We start from the raw sequence: 15,627 nt of genomic DNA on the forward strand, positions 1-15,627 counted from the left end.
TCTAAGGAGCATTCCATCTGCATTTCTTCCAAGATAGAGTTCTTCATTTTTCTGGCAGTGTATGCTATTTTCAATATTCTTCACCAACACTACCATTCAAATGCATCAGTTCTTCTTTAGTATTCCTTATTTGTTGGCATTTGGAGTCCTGATAAATTTCTTTTTCTTAAGTCCTATGTTGATTCCAGAGATACGTTCAATTTGTGACAATTGAAGTATCACTTTAGGATATACGAAACTATGCATGCTATGCTTCAATGATAAAAGCTATTGAGAAAGGCATAGTTCTAAATCACAGCTTTGGCCCAGTTGAGATTTGCATTCCCTGTGTCTGTGAAGGGCTTCACTCTGCTGCCCTCCATCCTCCATTCGCACAGTGAAGAGAAATCTCTTCAACATGGGAAGTTGCTCAACTAAGAGTTGGGAAACACCAGGATTCTAAGATGCTTTGGTGACACTTCACTTCACTGAATCACTAATTCCTCATTCCTGAAAGTAAAGCAAGGATTGGAATAGTGGATTTGAGAGACATTCTGTCTTGTAAATATCTATGGTTACTTCAGTCTATAAAAAGGGAAAGGTTCAGACAGGAGCCTCAGCAGGAGACAGGAAAACAGAGCAGAGACACCCATCTCTCAGGAATAAAGTGATTGCTCTCAAGAAAACAATGGAGTTTATTTTAGCTACCAAGGCTGTGCAGAGCTTTTAAAGCTCAGAGATGCGTTAGCCAAATAGCTTCTCTTTTCAAGCATTCAGGGGTGCAGGGGGAGAGCTCACTGAAATATAAAAGGTTACAAAATCAAACTTTTCTGATCTCCTATTTCAGTTTACTGGTGCTTCAATTACTAACTGCAGTGTAGTAAATTACTTAGTGTGGCTTTTCTACCCATAAGTCTTTGTAAACTCCAAGGTGGGATTTTCTATGAGCAACTGAGGAGCTATCCACCTGGGTTATTTCTGTTGGGCGTGGCACAATACAATGTTCTGGGAGGTTCCCACTCTCTCACGTGCTTAGAGTTCTGATGCTGTGATTGGCTAGTTTGACCACCCTTCCGGGCTCAAAAGGAGGCCTCCTGGAGGCAGAACTCTCTCTAACTGCTGGTGGAGGAAGACGTGCTCCTGAAAGAGACACGCACCCCTGAAAGAGACACGTGCTGCTGGGAAAGAGATGCGAGAGACACGCATTGCTGAGTGAGACACTGAGGGACCAGCACTGCTGGGAAAAAGACTGTGAGAGACTGTTGGCTGAGGGACGTTGGGCTGGGAGAGAGACTGAGCGTTCTTCCTGAACTTGAGTTGTAGCCTGGTGCTTCCCTAATAAACCCCATAATCTGTGAGTTCTGTGTGGCCACTGCAGTGAATTATCGAACCCAGGAGAGAGGTGGTGGGTGCTTTGGGAGGAACGGTTGGAGAAAGGGCTGGAGGGAGGCAGCATGTCTGGCCTTGCAGTAATAGGCCTTGGGTTACTGCTGGTAATCCTGTCTTCCTCTTGTGGGATTAGAGGAGGTCAGAATATGTGGCCTCCTTGCCCTTTTTGCACTAACTCAATTATTGTTTATTTTGGAAGTCACTGATTATGATGAACCATGAAATATTGCATGGATACACACTCAGTAAATGTTGGTGACGCAGTTGGACTGAATGTTTTCCTTGGTGGGAAGCATGCAAGAGTCAAGGGAGATGAACTCCAGCCTCAGCTCTCTCTGCCACCTGCACACTGTGTGTCCTTATTCAAGGCATTGTGGGATATTTTTATACACACATCGTAGAATACATGGACTCCTCAAAGATATAAATTTCAGACTGATCATTAGTGTTAGGATGCAGTGTGCTGTACAATATTTTTGACTAAATCATTTACTTCAGTACTTTTTGATCATGATTGTACATTGAACCCATTTGGAATGTTTCATTTTTGAAAAAAAAAAAATTGCCAATACCTGGGCCCAACCCTGTTGTTTGTGTCATTGAGTTGACTGTGACTCATAGTAATGACCTTTGAGACAGGGTAGGACTGACCCATAAGTTTTCCTAGGCTAGAGGTTTTACAGGAGCAGATCACCATGTCATTTCCCTCATGGAGTGGCTGGTGGCTTTGAACCACTGACCTCTAAGTTATCAGCGGAGTGCTTAACCACTGTGCAACCAGGGATTGTTGGGCCCTGGCTTACATCGTTGTTGTTGTTGTTATATGCCGTTGAGTGGGACACAACTCATAGCAACCCCTCCTTGGGTTTCCGAGGCGGTATCACTATGGAAGTAGATTGCCCAGCCTTCCTTCTGGGGAGTGGCTGGTGGATTTGAACCTCCAGCCTTCTGGTTAGCAATCAAGTGCCTTAGGCACTACGCTACCAGAGCTCCTCCAGCTTACATCAGTAAAATCAAAATCTTCAGGTTGGGCCTTGGAAAGAAAGAAAAGATGAAATAAATAAATAAATAAATAAAAACCCATGCCGCTGCCATCAAGTCTATCCCACCTTGTTACCCCTTGTGCAGAGGGAACTGCTCCATAGGGTTTTCTTAGCTATGTTGTTGTTGTTGTTAGATGCTGTCGAGTCGGACCCGACTCACAGCGACCCCTCCTTGGGTTTCCGAGGCAGTGTCACTACGGAAGTAGATTGCCCATCTTCCTTCCGATGAGTGGCTGGTGGATTTGAACCGCCAGCCTTCTGGTTAGCAGTGAAGTGCCTTAGCCACTATGCTACCAGAGCTGTGATGGCCGAGTGGTTAAGGCGTTGGACTCGAAATCCAATGGGGTCTCCCCGCACAGGTTCGAATCCTGCTCACAGCGTCCGTACTTTCTTAGCTATAATCTTTTTAAAAAAATTTTTACTGTGATTTGGGTGAAAGTTGACAGAGCAAATTCACCTTCCATACAGCAGTTCACACATACTTTGTCTTATGACATTGACTGCAATCTCCCACAATGCAACAGCTCCCCTCCCACTTCCTCCCCATAGCCACCCCTTCCCTGTGTCCTTCCCTCCCATGCACCCCTGCCCCCAAGCTGTCTCCCCGTGCATACATAGCCCTTCTATTCTCCCATGACTGGTCTCTCCAAGGAGTGTATCTGCCTAATGTAAACGTTTGGCTCATAAGCCTGTCTTTTGTTTGGCTGAAATTGGCTATAATCTTTACAGAAGGATCCCTGGTGGCCCAATGGTTAAGTGATTGTCCACTAACTGAAAGGTCTGTGGTTCAAATCCACACAGCAGTTCCATGGGAGAAAAACTTGAAGATCTGTTCCCTCAAAGAAGGGGCAGTTCTACTCTGAGAGTCAAAATCAAGTGCATAGCCCACAATAAGAATCAAGAAGCAGGTCACCTGACCTTTCTCCTGTGCAGTTGCTGGGTTCCAAGAGGCAAACTTGAGGGCAGCAGAATGTAAAATGTTTGAGTCAATCAGATTTCTAGGACAAGATTAAGTTCCAATTTATCAATGAGCCAAAGTCCATTCAGAAAAGATTACAGCAAGTTGACCTGATTGCTCAATGTATTCACCAAAATTGCAAGTTAAGTAGCAGAAAATATTACACATACTTTGTCTTGAAAGCCCACAGTTGCCTGAGTGAGACGAGGAGGCTTCAATGGATCCAGTCCTGGTGTTCCTGCTCTCTTTCTCTCTCTTCCTTCTCTTTTCACTCTGGGCACAGAGCTGTGGGAAAGGGAAGCTTCCGCCTGGCCCCACTCCTCTCCCAATTATTGGAAATATCCTACAGTTCAACGTGAAGAATACCTACCAATCCTTCTGCAAAGTAAGTATGCCTTATGCTCTCCCAGTGGCTTGCAGAGGGTAAATAAAATAACCTCTACTTTTAAATATAAGGTATTTCTCAAACCAAAACCAAACTCACTTCCCTCAGGTCAATTCCAACTTCCAGCAGCTTCCATTGGGTTCCCAAGGCTGTAAACCTTTATGTCTTTCTTTTGCAGGGCAGCTAGTAGGTTCAGACCATTGACCTTGGTGGCATAGTAGTTAAAAGATTCGGCTGCTAACCAGAAGGTCAGCAGTTGGAACTCCCTAGCCACTCTGGGAGAGAAAGATGAGGCAGTAAGCTTGCATAAAGATTTACAGCCTTGAAAACTCTATGAAGACAGTTCTACTCTGTCTTAAAAGGTCTTTATGAGTCAGAATCGATTTCATGGCAGTGGTTTCAACTATTAGCTGAGAGACCCTGGAAATGAAATTTCAACTCTCTGAACCTCAGTTTGTTTAATTATATATGTAAAGGTCATGAGTGGCACAAACAGTTTGCGGTGGACTACTACCTAAAGAATGGAGGTTTGAGACCACCCAGGAAGACTGCAGGGGAAAAAAAGTTTAATGATCTGCTGCTGTAAAATCTTATAGCCAAGAAAACCCTGTGGAACATTCTAGCATATCCCTTTTTATTGAGCTTGGATCATAGTTGTAGTTTTTGCAATGAAATGCTTGTGGCAACTCTGTCTTTAGGAAGTCCATCAGTGCCGTTTTTCCAACAGTGTGTGCTCACTTTCTGTCTTTGTGTTACATTATTCAAACTTTTTCATTATGTTATCGCACACTTAATAGACCACAATAGTGTAAACATAACTCTTATATGCCCTGGGAAACCAAAGGAATCCTGTGACTCAGTTTATTTGATATTTGCTTTATTGAAATGGTCTGGAATCAAAATCACAATTCTCGGAGGTATGCCTGCACCCTGTAACCATGGGGCTGCCGTTGTTCGGAATCCACCGAACAGCAAAGGGTTTGGTTTTGGGTATCAGTTAAACTGCTATGGGTGTTGATGTAAGGATTGGCTGTAACCATGTCTGGATCCAAGTGTCTTGTCCATTGTCTGATGCATCAGAGGCCTTCCAACACATGAGAGCTATGTTATTACCACATAATGTTTCTGAATAACATTCACAAATATTTGAAGCTACATGTTGGAGGATAAAAACATCAAAATATGATGACAATATCAGTCTGAATCATGCACAGAACATAGAACGAATAGTGACTTCTTTTGGTGATATTTGCACCTGCTTTCTTTTTCCCAGTTCTCAAAAACCTATGGCCCCGTGTTCACTCTGTATTTTGGCATGAAGCCCATAGTGGTGTTGCATGGGTATGAAGCAGTGAAGGAAGCCCTGGTTGATCTGGGAGAGGAATTTTCTGGAAGAGGCGCCCATGCAGTGCTTGACAAAATTAATAAAGGTCACGGTAGGTAATGAGAGTACTTGCCTTTGGGCAGTGGTAGTGGTGAGTGAGGGGGACTAGAGATAGAAGAGCTGCTCAGGTCGAATTCGGCCCATCTGCAGAAATGGCTGCCTAGTCAGGGTCTTCTTGCTTGCCGAGGCTCTCCCTCCTAGTTTCTGTTCTCCCGCCTGTAGGAGTCGTTTTCAGCAACGGAAATACTTGGAAGGAAATGAGACGCTTCTCTGTCACAATCCTGCGGAAATTCGGGATGGGCAGGAGGAGCATTGAAGACCGTATTCGGGAGGAAGCCTGCCGCCTAGTGGACGAACTGAGAAAAACCAAGGGTGGGTGGTTACTCTTTTCTCACTGACCCTAACGGACCTCTCTCTCTTCTCTGGTGGGGTCCTTGGAAATATTTTATCGGGTGGCCAAGTTTTTCCTTATGGGTAGTGGGGAGAGTGGGTGAAGGAGAAAACAATGAAGTGTTTGTGTGTTTGTAGCTGTGTATGTGCACGAATGATAGTGTACACCAAAATCAAACTGAAACCACTGTCATGGAATGTATGCTGACTCAAAGGGATGCTATATGACACAGTAGAACTGACCCCATAGGATGTCCAAGGCTGTAAATCTTTACAGAAACAGACTGCCTCATCTTTGTACCGTGGAGTGGCTGGTGGGTTCGAACAGCTGAACTTTTGGTTACCAGCTAAATGCTTTAATCTGTGCACCACCGGAGTTCCTGATAGTGTACCTGTGTGGGTAAAAGGGCCTTCTTTAAAACCTATTGTTCCAGACCTTGTTTCCAAATGAGAAAATCGTGAAGATACAAGATTTTCAGTCTCATTTTCTCAGCACTGAAAAGCAGTGTTTTTGCCTGAGTATTTTAGAACATTTTTTTCAGTGAGACACTTGTCAAGGGGAGGCTGTGGGAATGACCTAATCACAGCCCTATGGAGCATGCAGCAAGCGTCCTTTGCTTTCATGTCACCAGACTCTGGATTTTCAGTCTCACTGACATGTCTGTTTCTGCCAAGGCCCAGCCTCCAATTCTAACCGGCAAAATGCTCAGTTATAGTTTTTGTTGCCCAGACATCTCTCAGCGAGCCCTGGAGGCACTGTGGTTAAAGAGCTCGACTGCTAACTGAAAGGTGGCTACCAGCCACTCTGTAGGAGAAAGATGTGGCAGTTTGTTTCCATAAAGATTTACATCCTTTGAAAACCTACGGGGCAGTTTTACCCCATCCTGAAGGTCTCTATGAGTCAAATTCCCTCCACAACAGTAGGTTTGGTGTAGGTATCTTTTAGTGCAACTCTCATTAATTGTGGTTTTTCTGAAAACACAGAACTATTTGTAAATGATCAGTAGGAATGACTTAATGTTATTCACTACTAACTGTACTCATCTATATATTTAAGAAAATCTGACCCAACACAATTCTACAAAATACACAAACACTAGTTTATAAAATTGTTTATCTACTTTTGGACTATTATTAACAACTCTTTTCTTTGTCTCCTCCATTGATAAGTTGGTTGTGGTTTTGTTTTTGTTTTCCTGTCCATCTACTTCTTCCCCATAATTGGATTTTGGGTTAGAACATTTATGTTATTTGTTTACCTCTCACTGGCAGCTCTACTTCAAATATCTGAATTTACCGGTAAACACTCTCTTGAATCTTTCTCTCTCCTGGTTCGACATATGGCTTCTTTAACTATTCATTACATATGAAACGTTTCAAGGTCCCTAACTCTTCTCTCCCTTCCTTTATCAATGCTTAATTGTCCACAGGCTTTGCAGACAAATGTGATTCTGTGCTTAGAAATTATTAGGTATATCTCAAGTCATCTCTTTAGGTTTTTTTTTTTCCCTTTTTGCCACCAAAAATAACAGACAATGTGATGTAAAATATTGTAAATAAAGGCAGAGAATGTCAATGAAGTTTTGGGAAAACCATTATTAAACCAGCTAAAATTGAATGGTCAATTCATACAATGGTCAGTTTTAAGCTTTGATTCTATTTCCGAGGCTGCTTGGTAGAGGCAGAAGTAAGAAGCAAAATGTGACATGTGGATTTTAGACTTGTGGAATGTTTTGCTGACAAGGGAATGTCTAAGCAGATAGTACTTTAAAGTTTCTTAAGTTACTTTTAAGAAGGGAGGGGAGGGGATGCTGCAAAGTTTAAAAAAATAAAAGAATGTTATATTTACTCATTATTTCAATGATAGAGAATTTTATCTGTATATTTTAATAGTATTTTCCAATGTTTCCATTTCTTTAGGCACTCCCTGCGATCCCACTTTCATTCTGAAATGTGCTTCCTGCAATGTGATCAGCTCCATAATTTTCAAGACTCATTTTGATTATGCGGATCAGACTTTCCTTAAGTGGATGGAAAAAAAAGATGAAAATACCAAGATTCTGTGCTCCTCATGGATCCAGGTGAAGCCAAGAACAATTCTTACTGAAAAATCTTAGTGAAAATTCTATATCGACCAAGCTGTGAAGTGCATGTTTGAATACAAAAGTCCTACCCAGAGCTTAGCATCATGGAGTGAACACCTGGGAAATATAGCCAAGCCCTTTATTTTTACAGAAGAAAAAGAATACTCAGGATATCAAGTTCTATTCAAGTTTACTGATTGTCTGTCTAATGCGTTATCACTAAACCCTATAGCCCAGTTTCCATAAAGTACTTTGAGGACTGCCCCAAAGCATGCCTGTTGTACTCAGTGGAGACCCTAGGCCCTGTTGAAAGGCTTCCATTACTTATGAGGCTTGTTCAACATTCAATACTCATTTATCAAACTTGGCAGAAACATTCTAGTTTAGGATGTCAAGGAGGTGGAATGTTTAGGACCACACATGTTACCAGGAAACACTGACTAATATAAGGTTCGTGCAGGGTTCAGCTGGATCCCAGATGGAAAAATGATTGGGATTTACAGTGTATGATCCATAGTTATCACAATTTTACCCAGGGTGGAGCTGGCATGACCTGCACTCACCAAAATGATGACTGTGAGATCTTAGAGAAGTCACTTGGCTACTCTGGTACACAGATTCTTTATCTACTAAATGCTGAGTTGAGTTTCATGGTATTCTTAAGCCCCTTTCAATTCTAAAATCTCATTTCTATGCCTGAGTCTGCTTGACCAAGGCAGAAGCAGCCACAACTAGCTTCACACTCTATATATAGTTGGCCAAACTCCCTTTACCTCCTCAGTCCTCATCTACAAAATGTGAATCATAATAAGTCATGGCATCCTGTATTTCAAGGTTGTAGAAAAATATTGACACAAAATATAAGAGGATTGATGCTTTTAGACTACGGGCATAGTGTGTGAGTTTTGGAAATGATCAACAACTTTGATCACTTTGTCAGTTTTCTTATTCATATCTTTCTATGAGCACAGAGAATACCTAATATGTGCAACAAGAAGCTTTCCCAACAGATGGAGATCATTTTCTATTAATCAGATGGAGACTAGTTTCTAACCAGAGAAGGCATATGCTATGTGTATCTTCATCAAACAGTTGTATTTAACACATGACTTTTTCCTCTTAGGTCTGCAACTCTTTCCCCATGCTCATAGATTATATCCCAGGGTGTCATAACACATTCATTAAAAATGCTGCTGAGGAAAATGCACTTATTTTGGAGAAAATAAAAGAACACCAAGAATCCTTGGATATTAATAATCCTCGGGACTTTATTGATTGCTTCCTGATCAAAATGGAACAGGTAAAATGTTAGCAGCACGTCAGTAATTGGTTTGCTTGTCTGTTTTATGAATATCTCTGTACTCACTAGGGACCTTTAACTGGTCAGTGCTTGACTGCTTGACAAGCACGTTGAGTACCTCTGGGTGCTTGCATCATGCAAGACTTGAAAATTGAATTGTTCGATAGAGTGAAACATTAGAGTATATGTAAATAATGAAATGAATTGCTCTTTAATTACTAACCATCTACTTGAGGAGAAACAGAATGCACTCCTGAGTTGAAATGGAAACAATTACAAACAAGTTAGAAAATCTAAAATGTCATGTTATCAAATGAAGATGGAAATGATCATTGCACACAGTGATGGGAGAGTGAGAAGGAATATTTGTAATGAGAGATGAGAGCGGGCATTTCAGATGGATTGAATGGTGAATGCAGAGGATCAGAAGTGTGTGATTGCAAAAGGACCAGGTAGATGGGAAAGAGAATCCTTCATTGAGTGTAACCAAAAATGAATTTGGACAGATAAGGGGTTGGATTTTGGTGGTGGTCAGGTAATCTGTAAATGTGAATGTTGTCATGGAAACTTTTGGTTGGTCAGCTAGATGTATGAGTGAGAATAAGAATGGAACATAGATAATTGTTAGGGAAATTATCCTCAGAGTTGTGTAAATGATCCCTATGGTGAGAAGGAACATCAAGACCTTCTGGAAGATGGTTCAATTTTCAATTTTTTAGACTTAGGTTTCATGAGAGTCTTGACCTTGGAAATGCAAAGGAGTGTAAAATTCAAAGTTGTCCATCCTGTCATAGTCTCAGACATCTGTATATATTCAATGTAATTGAAAAGGGATGTTGGAAACCAATTATAGGGGCTTGTGTGGAAAATGATAGTAATGAGACCAGATGTCGTATTTGACAAGTTTAACCAAGGAGGGAAAGATGTGGCTGGTGCATTTGAATAGTGGAAGGTTAGGTTGAAAATCTGTGTGGGAATGGCAAACAAGATGGCCTAAGATTACACCTGTGTAAATACAAGATTCCTGCTGAACTGGGGGGAAGTAGACTCCAGAACCCAATGAATAGAGCTAAACCTACAGAAGGAAATTCCTTCTTCTGGGACCATCATTATTTTATTTAGCCCCTTTGCTGCACTGAGCACAAAAGAGAAATCACTTAGTACAAATGGGAAGGAGTCAAAATGCTGAAGGAAATGACATTCAAAGAATTATCCATGGTATCTGAGTTGACCCATTGCAATCATATATAACAGATGCGTTGTAGTGAAGATGATGTAATGGTTTTAAGAAGCTGGAAGAGGGAAGTCTTGAATTATTTCCTCTGTCACCTTCTTTGCTGCTGGGGCAATGATTCTTATCCTTCCTGGTCCACTTGTTTTGAGAATCAAATTAAAGGTGTGGACATTTTCTCGAAAGTGTCCATATCATTTGTACCTACATTAGTTGCACCAATATACCTACATGAGTTCTTGGTATTTTTTTTTCACATTTACAGGGAATTCCTTAATGCTTTGAAGCCTCTCCAGTTATCCCAGGTTGGTGTCATGGGGTGGAGGGAGGGGAGGCTTCAAATTCTCTGCTAACTCAATTACAAAGTTGCCATGAGTCTCACCACTCAGCAGCAAGTAAAAACAACAAAAGTTTCCTCTACATTATATTTGAAAACATCAGCGTTTTTCCGGACCTCACTGTCGTGTTTAATGTCTAGATTAATTTCTTTAATGCCAACATTGAGAAATAATTTGTATACCATACAATTCATCCATTTATAGTATACTATTCAAAGGTTTTTAGTTTATTCAGAGTTGTGTAACCATAGCCACGATCAATTTCAGAATATTTTCATCATCCTGAAGGAAATCCTATACCCTTTAGGAGTTATCTTCCATTTTCCTACCACTATTATTATTATTACTATTATTATATTATTAATAATATTGTTGCTGTTGTTAGTTGCCATAGAGTTGTCTCTGATTCATAGTGATACAACAGTTCAAAACACGCTTGTTAATGACTCTTCCTTCAATCTGGATGCCATATTCTTCTTCATATGGTCCAGCCTCTTGGATTATTTTCTCAGCATGCAGATTGAATTAAGTATGGTGAAAGGATACAACCCTGACACATACCATTCTGATTTTAAATCCTTTTGTTCTGCAACAATAACATGACATCATTGATGTACATATTGCATAATTACATTTTTATGAGATGTCCATAACAGGCAAATCTAAATGAACAGAAAATCAATTATTGATTTTTCTAGGGTTAGGAAGGTTAGGTAGGAAAGTAGATGATAATTCCTAAAGGGTATGGGATTTCTTGTTCTGAATGACAATTTCCTGGTCTAAGTACAGCTTCCTTATAAGCACAATTCTTTGCAATATTATTCATAATTCATTGTGATCTACACAGTCAAATGCATTTGCAAAGTCAATAAAACACAGGTAAACATCTTTCTGGTATTCTTTGCTTTCAGCCAAGATCCATCTGATATCAGCAATGATATCCCTTGTTCCATGTCTTCTTCTAAATCCAGCTTGAATTTTTGGAAGTTCCCTGTGCATATACTGCTCTAACCATTTTTGAATTATCTTTAGCAAAATTTTACTTGTGTGTGATATGGCATATGATATTGTTTGATAATTTCCAATTCTGTTGAATCACCTTTCTTTGGAATGGGTGCAAATATGAATCTATTCCAGTTAGTTGTCCAGGTAGCTGTCTCCCAAATTTCTCGGCATACGTGAATTAACACATGCAGCGTCCCATCCATTAGCTGAAATACCACAATGGGCATTCCATCAATTCCTAAACAAACAAACAAAAAACCCACTGCCGTTGAGTTGATTCTGACTCACAGCGACCCCCATTGGGTTTCCAAGCATGTAAATCCTTACAGAAGTAGAGTGCTCTGTCTTCCTTCCATGGAGCAGCTGTGGGTTTGAACCATCATCTTTCTGGTTAGCAGTCATAAGCACTGCGCCACCAGAGCTCCTTCCATCAATCCCCAGAGCCTTGATTTTTGCCAATTCGTTCAGTGTAGCTTAGACTTCTTCCTTCATTACCATTGGTATTGATCATATCTGTCTCCTGAAATGGTTGAAGGTCAACCAGTTCTTTTCAGTGGTTTTATATTTCTTCAATCTTTTTTTGATGCTTCCTGCATTGTTCAATATTTTGCCAATAGAATCCTTCAGTATTGCAACTTGAGTCTTTAATTTTTTTTCTTCAGTTCTTCCACCTTCAGAAATGTTAAGCGTGCTTTTCCCTTTTGGTCTTCTAATTCCAGATCTCTGCACATTGCATTGTAATATTTTGCTTTGTCTTCTCGATTCATCCTTTCAAAATCTTCTGTTCATGTTTTTTATTTCATCATTACTTCCATTTGCTTTAGCTACTCTTCTTTCTAGAGCAACTTTCAGAGTCTGTTCAGACATTCATTTTGGTCTTTTCTTCCTTTCCTGGCTTTTTAATGACCTTTTGCTTTCTTCGTGTATGATGTTCTTGATGTCATCCCAAACTCTTCTGGTCTTCAGTTGTTCGTGTTCAGTGTGCTAAATCAATTCTTCTGATGGTCTCTAAATTCAAGATATAATCAAGGTCATATTTTGGCTCTTGTAGACTTGTTTTAATTTTCTTCAGCTTCAACTTGAACTTACATATGAGCAATTGGTGATCTGTTCCACAGTCACCTCCTGGCCTTGTTATGATTGTTGACATTAAGGTTCTCCACTACCTCCTTCCACAGATATAGTCAATTTGATTCATGTGTATTCCATCTGGCAAGGTCCACGTATATAGCCGTAGTTCATGTTGTTTGAAGAAGGTATTTGCAATGAATAAGCCAAAGGCTTGCAAAATTTGAAATTCTATTTTGCAAAATTCTTCATGCAATCTACAGTGTCATTTCTAGCACCAAGAGCATATTTTCAATGACCAGTGCTTCTTCTTTGTTTCCAACTTTTGCATTCCGGTCACTAGTAATTATCAATACATTTTTATTGCACATTTGTTCAATTTCAGACTGCAGAAGTTGGTAAAATACTTCAGATTTCTTCATCTTTCATTTTAGTGGTTGGTGTGTAAATCAGAATAGCAGTAGTATTAAGTGGTCTTCCTTGTAGGTATATGGATATTATCCTATCACTGACAGCGTTGTACTTCAGTATAGATCTTGAAATGTTCTTTTTGACGATGATTATAATGCCATTCCTCTTCACTTTTGCATTCGTGACATGGTAGACCATATGTTTGTCTGATTAAAAATGGTCAATACCAGTCCATTTCAGCTCACTAATGCCTAGAATCACCTTTGTGTGTTACATTTAATTTTTAGCAACTTCCAATTTTCCTTTGTACATTCCACTTTCTTATTATTAATGAATTATGCAGCTGTTTCTTCTCATTTTGAGTTATGTCCATCAGTAAATGAAGATCCTGAAAGCTTTTCTCCATCTACATCACTAATGTCCACTCTACTCAGAAAAGACAGCCCTTCCACAGTCATAGTCTGAGTGCCTTCTGACCCGAGGGGCTCATCTTCCTGCACTATATCAGACTAGGTTTCACTACTGTTCATAAAGTTTTCCAGTAATTTATCAGACAGTGTCTAACTGCTATTCATATGGTTTTCAGTGATCAATTTTTTCAGAAGTGGATGGCTCCTCCTTCTTCTCAGTCTGTCTTAGACTAGAAGCTCTGCTGAAACCTTTCCACCTGGGTGACCTGGTTGGTATTTGAAATACTGGTGCCATAGCTTCCAGCCTCACAGCAACATGCAAGCCACCACAGTGTGACAAACTGACAAATGAGTAGTGGAATGTTGTAACATGTATCAGTACTTCATTGCTTTAGGTGAATGAATAATAGTCCATTATATGGTATACCAAAGGAGCTCTGGTGGTATAGTGCTTAAGGCATTTGACTGCTAACCAGAAAGTTGTCAGTTCAAACCCACCAGCCACTCCATGGAAGGAAGACTGGGGAATCTACTTCCATAAAGATTTACCCCCTTGGAAACCTAAGGGGGCTCACTATGAGTTGGAATCCATTCAAAGGAAGTGAGGTGTTTTTTTTTTTTCCCCCCTGTGGTATACCATCTTTTATTCATCAATTCATTGGTTGATGGGCATTTATTTTTTACATGTTTGATTGTTTCCATTTTGACTATTATACATAATACTGCTCTGGATATTTACATTGGGTCCGTAGTATCAAATGGTTTGCACTCAACTAATAATCAAAAGTTAGTGGCTCAAGAAGAAGAATGAAGAAAACTAAAGATTCATGGAAACAATTAGTCCTAGCGACTGGTATACCATGTGATCCTCAACCTATGCAACTATGAGACCAGAAGAACTGGATGGTGCCCAACTACCACTGTGAACCACTCAGAGGGGGATCTCTGTAGGAGATCCTGGATAGAGTGGGAGAACAACATGGAACAAAAATGAAATCATGAAAAAAAAAAAAAAAAAAGGACCAGATTTGCTGGTCTGGTAGAGTACAGTGAAACCCCTGAGACTGCGGCCCCTAGCTACCCTTCAGGACTGGAATTGAACCCACTCCAGTGGCTTCCAGCTAAACAAAAGACAGGCATATGAACTGAACATTTACATTAGGTAGATTCACTCTTTGGAGAGATCAATTATGGGAGGATAGAAGGGCTATGTATGCACAGGGAGACAGCTCAAGGGGCAGGAATGCATGGAGGGAAGAACACAGGGAAGAGGTAATTATCAGGAGGAAGTGAAGGGGAGCTGTTGCATTGTGGGAAATTGCAGTCAATGTCATGAGACAAAGTGTATGTGAACTGCTGTGTGGAAGACGAATTTGCTCCATAAACTTTCACACAAATCACAATAAAAATTAAAAAAAAAAAAAGAAAAAGTTAGTGGCTCAAACCCACCCAGAGGTGCCATAGAGGAAGGTGTGGTGATCTGCTTCTATGAAGATTACAACCAAGAAAACTCTGTGGAGCAGGTCTACTCTGTAACACAAGGCGACACCATAAATCAAAAGGCACAAAATGGCAACAGGTTTAGTTTTTGGGGAGGGTTGGAACATTTATGTGTAACTTTTTGTAGACATGCGTTTGGATTTTTCTTCAATATATGCCTAAGAGTGATGTTACTGAGCCATGTGGTAATAATGTGTTCAATCATTTGAGGAACGACTAGACTACTTCCAAAGTGGATGTACTAGTTTACATTCCGACAGTGTAGTAGAAGTTTCTACTTCCTCCACAACCTTACTAACACTTGTTATTATCTCACTGTTTTATTTTGTGTTTTGTCAATTCAGTGTCCTATCATCCTCCTCAGTCAAAAACCAACCTCAGCTGTTCTTATCAAGTGCCCTCCCAGCTTTCAATTTATGAGGGATCCATTCAGTCAGTCCCTTAGTCTCAGCATCCACATTATCCTAACCCTCTCCTTCATCACTTAGGGGAAATTAATACCCAAACTCTCTGACATCATGTCTGTTGTAACACTTTAATTTGTAGATTCTTGTCCATTCTAGTACTTGTTTGCTAGACAAAGTTACCTATTATCTCACATGTTGTATACAAGAGTGCTGCCCCCATCCTTTGTGAATCCAGTGAAAACTGGTACTCGATGAGACTGATATGTCTTACTGGGTCTAGCCAACTTTTGCTCCTTTGATAGGGTGCACTCTCAAGACTTCTCTCTCACTCTATAGTGGTGGGAA

The 15,627-nt window shown here is 40.4% G+C and overlaps 1 protein-coding gene and 1 non-coding gene across 2 annotated transcripts in view; both read left to right on the forward strand.

Annotated features, from left to right (window-relative positions):
• Positions 1–2,709: 2,709 nt before the first annotated feature.
• TRNAS-CGA lies at positions 2,710–2,791 on the forward strand. The gene has a single exon. It is a non-coding gene; the product is annotated as a tRNA-Ser (tRNA).
• Positions 2,792–3,586: 795 nt separating this feature from the next.
• Positions 3,587–15,627, forward strand: part of LOC103212874 (cytochrome P450 2C42-like) — a 39,991-nt gene continuing 27,950 nt past the window's right edge. Inside the window, exons 1-5 of the mRNA XM_007958801.1 lie at positions 3,587–3,754; positions 5,028–5,190; positions 5,361–5,510; positions 7,449–7,609; positions 8,736–8,912. Coding sequence (XP_007956992.1) covers positions 3,587–3,754; positions 5,028–5,190; positions 5,361–5,510; positions 7,449–7,609; positions 8,736–8,912 — 819 coding nt within the window. The remainder of the gene's footprint in view (positions 3,755–5,027; positions 5,191–5,360; positions 5,511–7,448; positions 7,610–8,735; positions 8,913–15,627) is intronic.

Source organism: Orycteropus afer, unplaced genomic scaffold (assembly GCF_000298275.1).
Source record: "Orycteropus afer afer isolate SDZICR_OR568_19922 unplaced genomic scaffold, OryAfe1.0 scaffold01134, whole genome shotgun sequence".
In the NCBI taxonomy this organism is placed as follows: domain Eukaryota; kingdom Metazoa; phylum Chordata; class Mammalia; order Tubulidentata; family Orycteropodidae; genus Orycteropus; species Orycteropus afer.